General features: G+C 40.4%; 1 protein-coding gene across 1 annotated transcript; it reads left to right on the forward strand.

Moving 5' to 3' along the window:
- Positions 1–2970: 2970 nt before the first annotated feature.
- On the forward strand, positions 2971–3948 carry LOC131783118 (uncharacterized). The gene has a single exon (XM_066166423.1). The coding sequence runs from the start codon at positions 2971–2973 to the stop codon at positions 3946–3948; it is 978 nt and encodes a 325-aa protein (XP_066022520.1).
- Positions 3949–5151: the final 1203 nt, after the last annotated feature.

Consider the following 5151-nt stretch of genomic DNA (forward strand, 5'->3'; position numbering starts at 1 on the left):
CCATATCTACGCGCGCCCATGTATTATTCTCTATTTATCATCAATAAAACTAAAAGGAGTTATAAGCTTGTTTAAAAAGATACGTTTTAAAATGCCTTTTAAAACTGTCAATTGAAGAACTAGATCTTAGTTCGAGTGGGATCGAGTTCCATAGTCCTGGTCCCGCCACAACAAACGTTCTCTCTCCGCAAGTCTTCAGTCTCGCTTTCGTGGTCGCCAGAAGGTGTTGAAAAGAGGACTGACCATAGTGTTAAGTAAGCCACTGATGCAGCAAGGCAGTGCTCCATTGATAGCTTTGTAAACCAATAAAAGAATTTTATAAACTATACAGTGACGGACAGGAAGCCACTGAAGCTTTTTTTAGGATTGGGGTCATAAGATCAACATCCTGGTACGTGTAATAATTCAAGCTGCTGTATTTTAAACGGATTGTAATATTGAAGGTAGATACTTAGGTAGACCATATAGTAGTGAGTTGTAGTTATCTAATATTGAAGTAATAAAGGCATGAACAACAAGTTTGGCACTCTCTTCTTCAATTTACTTTGTAATTTGGGCGACTACTCAAACATACAAACCATACACTGCAACACACGTCTTTTCGTATCCATTATCGCCATAACCCCATTTGAACAAGTCCTCACTGTACCAGATTTGGAATTCTTGGTTCGTCTCCACCGTCAGCGGGGTAGAGAAATTATCAAAGAGCAGTTGTGGCGATTCGGTTGTGGCCCAGGGCAGGCTGTAAAACTTGCAGCCCCAATAATCTGAGAGGAAATCACTCTTAGGGAGAAGAAGATTACGGTTTTTGTCAGTTGTCAACTTGGCCATTTGGTTGGGAATGAGACGGCTCCAAAGGCATCCCCATTTGGATTGATAGCTTGGGTTCGATAAATGACAGGTCACGTAACCGGATTTGTACGTTAATTTGAATGTAATGATGTTACCCGTCTTGGAAGGTCTAAAGAAACCATACGAATCACTTCTTGCCCCAAAGCAAACTGTAGATGGCGTCATCTGTATCCATCTTAATGTTGGGAAACGAACCAGTACATATATGATGAATTGATTTTGAACAAAAGAATTTGAGTTGGGTGAAAAGAATAAACGGCAGGACAGCCAGCCACTTAGTCAGACAGATGGATAGGAAAGCAGGATGGAAAAAAGGGGATTCAGAAATCTGGAGGAGCAGACGGACGAGTGGCTGGCTTAATAAGACTTACAGTTGGATTCATCGAAAGATAACTTAAAGTGTTAGGTAGAATTTTTCATAAAAGTATTTCACCGAATGAAAAATGCATTTTACCTACCGTTTCTTTCCTCGCAATGGGTGCCCTTGTATTCAGGTGGACAAAGGCATCTGTAACCTTTGTCTGTAAATCCTGTCTGACAGGTGCCATCATGTTGGCAAGGAGTCTGTCCACAAGTGTTCTGGTGTGAAAACGAGGTTTAAAAGCAGATATATGCCAATTGAAGTGGTAAGTGGTAATAATACTTTGAAATGAAAATTGAAATGTCACATGAGATCAAATCAACCAAACAACCAGCCACACAACCCGTCAACCATACAAACCAGTTGCAAAAAAACCTTGCGCAACCAGCCAAACAACATACCAGTGAAACAACTTACCGTCGAAACATTTACGAGCTAAACCACCCGAGATTGAGCCAACTTTATATACTAATCTACCAAATGACAAGTAATGTTATTCGCTTGGCCATGATAGGATACCAACCAACCATCAAAACTCACCAAACCAAGGATAAACGAAAAGCACAAATAGGATGAGAATATACTCACCATTTTTTCTTTATATCTACAGTTTGTCCAGGACTTGAGATCCTGAGGATGTTCATTGTGTGTGGAATTATTCAGTTCGCATTTTGTGATTACTGGAGATCCGCTGGCTACTAATTCGTTATAGCTGACGCATTTGGGTTCCATGTAGCATAGAGCTGAGCAGAAGTCTTGCACAGGGGATTCCACGGTTCGTATCAAGTGGTTTATGGGCCGTTTGCCAGGGAAAGTAAGAGAAGATGTAAATTCCATCTTGCGACAGAAATCTGTAGGAAATTGAATCGGATTTGATTAGCACCATTTATAGTTTACATCTAGACAGGTAAAGAACCAGTTACGTTTTTTAGGGACTAAGCAAAGGTAATGGAGTGATGAAACTAACGAGTTGTATAAGTAACAAAACATAAAAGTTTCGCCTCTCTCTCCTCCACGACCAGTCATAACCATTATAATGTCCTCAAATGATTTCGGTGCTCTAGCTGTTTTATTTTAGCACTAATTAGTCTGTAGATTTGTAATCAGACAGGGCAATCGGACAGTCAACTGTATCGGACACTCAATTCTGACACCTGTAATCGGACAGTTAAAGCAGCTTATCATATTAAGTCCACACCTCCAAATCACCCAGTCACAGAGTTGATTGCAATAACCGTAGCAAAAACCACTTACCCCACAAAACAGTGTCTTTACCGAAGATATTTTCTCAAGTAAATGTTCTTGTATTAATTTGCTTCTTAAATTGTAATGGTTATGATCAATCGGTAACGGGACTTTGTGTCATCCAATTCGATCTTCAATCATACTCATGAGTGAGCGAAATTAGACTCCACTCGGTCCTATTACAATTATAAATTCAATTTACTTGCAACACTATGGCAGGGGTCGCACTGTGGCCTTATTTTTCTTATGTCGCGTCATTAGTTGTCCCATAAATATGTCGCGACATTTACACCACGGGAGTCATGGAGGTCGCACGTGCGCGACATAAATGATATTTGAAACCAGACTGTCAACTCTTTATATTTCACGCGCGAAAAGAGCGCCAAATATAATTTTTAGACATGAGGCTGGTGCTAGTTTTATAAGCGACATTTCTTCAATCTCTGTTTAATTTGTTCGATGTACAAAACCTTACTGGTTTGTACGCATTGTACAACATTCGCCAACGGCAAATGTTGGCCCTTGCCGCTTTAAACCGACGTCGACGGATGCAGAGAAGAAGAAATCGCCGATTTAGATTTTGGTGTTTACCACGGCCACGACAATCATGGTTCAAGATCCATTATAATGATCACCGCATTCCTGATGACTTCTTTAAACAGCAGCTCCGAGTTCGAAGAACAACTTTTAATCAGCTTTTGAACCTCGTAAGTCCACATGTCGCAAGACAAGATACATCTATGCGAAGCTGTATTCCAGCAGAAAAGATTTTGGCGATAGGTTTATACAGATTAGCACATGGGAATTCATATGTTTCCATTGCCCCCTTTTTTAATGTCGGGAAATCCACGGTCATTGAAGCAGTACAAGATGTCGTGAACGTTTTATACGATCTGCGAAATCGTTACATCAAGTTCCCTACTACAATCCCGGAGATGACTGAGTGCATTGCAACTTTTGAGAGAACCAGATCCGAGTTACCAAACGTTGCAGGTGCTATAGATGGGACACATATCCCAATCATCGCGCCCAGAGAAGATGCAGTTGACTATTTTAGTCGTTACCAGCTGCATGATATGATTGTTCAAGGGATTGTAGATGGTACTGGGAAATTCATTGACGCAGTTGCAGGATTCCCTGGGAGTGCTCATGATGCAAGGGTTTTAAGAAACAGTAACATTTACCAAGAGGCTGAACAGGGAAACGTTGTACAGGCTCCACGGATAGATTTTGATGGGAATGATATAGGTCCATACCTAGTTGGAGATAGTGCCTATCCGCTAACACCCTGGCTTATAAAGCCCTTTTCAGAGGGAACAAATGATCCCGATGAAAAAACCTTCAACAAAGAGCTAAGCAGGGCAAGAGTTGTTGTAGAGCGTGCCTTTGGAATTTTAAAGGGACGTTGGAGAGTGCTACAAAAACGCCTAGACATTATGCTAAAATGTGCCCAATCATTCAAACATGTCGCTATAATCAGTTTATTTTGAATCGTTTCATGGAATCATCTGATATTTGAAAATAAAACTCACTGTACTTTAAAATAATAATGATCATATTGTAGGCGCAAGAATATTTATTATCATTTTTGTTAGTGTTGGCGTTTCATAATTTCGTGTAAGGTGTTTATTTTCTCGTCTTCATTAGTGTCCTTTGTCAGTTACCAGTTTTGTACTTGTTATATTTATTTGCATATCGTATATATATTGGTTGCGCGTAATTTATTTGGTTAGTTGTCTAGTTTGCGAAAATTATCGTTACATATCTAGCTCTGGGTTTCATGTTTTCGTCTTTGGTTTGGTCACATTCGTCTTGTAAGTATCCTTGTTTATTTCGCTTTGTCGTTTTCCAGTACTTTCACTCATACGATGTAAGTTATTTTATGCTCATTCGCGTGTTTGTATTTTGTCATTTTCAGTTACCGTATTCAACAATGTGTCAAGTTTGTTCTAGTAAAGTTTGAAATACGAGTGATTAGCGTTTGCAGCTATACATATAACGTATCAATGTGTAATAACAGTAACAATATAATAGTTTGTGTGTTCAATTCATTATTCAGACAGTTCATTCAGTTCATTCCTTTTTATTATTTTCCATATACTTATTAAAACAGCCAACAAGTTGGGACATGAGCGAATTTGCTGTCCTTGCGAATCTTGCATCCGCTCCATAAAACTAGCCATTTGTTTCCCTTCAGTGGCAAGCTTTTTGATGGCCTCGCCAATTGTGTCATCTTCGCTGTCGCTGTCGTGCACGCGAGCAGGCCGCTTTTGACCCTTTATTTTTTTTTCTTTCGCGTCTTCTTGCCACTGAACTACCAGCGGTTGTAGGGGTGGTGCGACCAGCCGAACTGGAACTGCTCGACGCTTCAGCAGCACTTGTTTCTGGACTATTTGCCGAGCTTCCACTGTTTTCTGCAGCCTGCGTGCCAGCTTGCTCCACGTTGTTACACGTGATGATATCACGGCAGCCAAGGACAGAATCAATTATGTCGTAATGAGGACTTTTGCGCAAATTTCCCCCACTGCCGACGATTCCAGTCCTTCTTTTCTTTGTACTGGTTCTTCAAATGCTTAACTTTGCGCTGGCACTGGTCGACGTTTTTCTTTAGGCCTTGTCTTTCGTTCAGCGCCTTGCAAATTTCTTCCCAGGCTTTGCGTCTATCTTTGCTTTCCACTTTTTCAATATTGTCA

This window comes from Pocillopora verrucosa, chromosome 5 (genome assembly GCF_036669915.1).
Source record: "Pocillopora verrucosa isolate sample1 chromosome 5, ASM3666991v2, whole genome shotgun sequence".
Taxonomy (NCBI): Eukaryota; Metazoa; Cnidaria; class Anthozoa; order Scleractinia; family Pocilloporidae; genus Pocillopora; species Pocillopora verrucosa.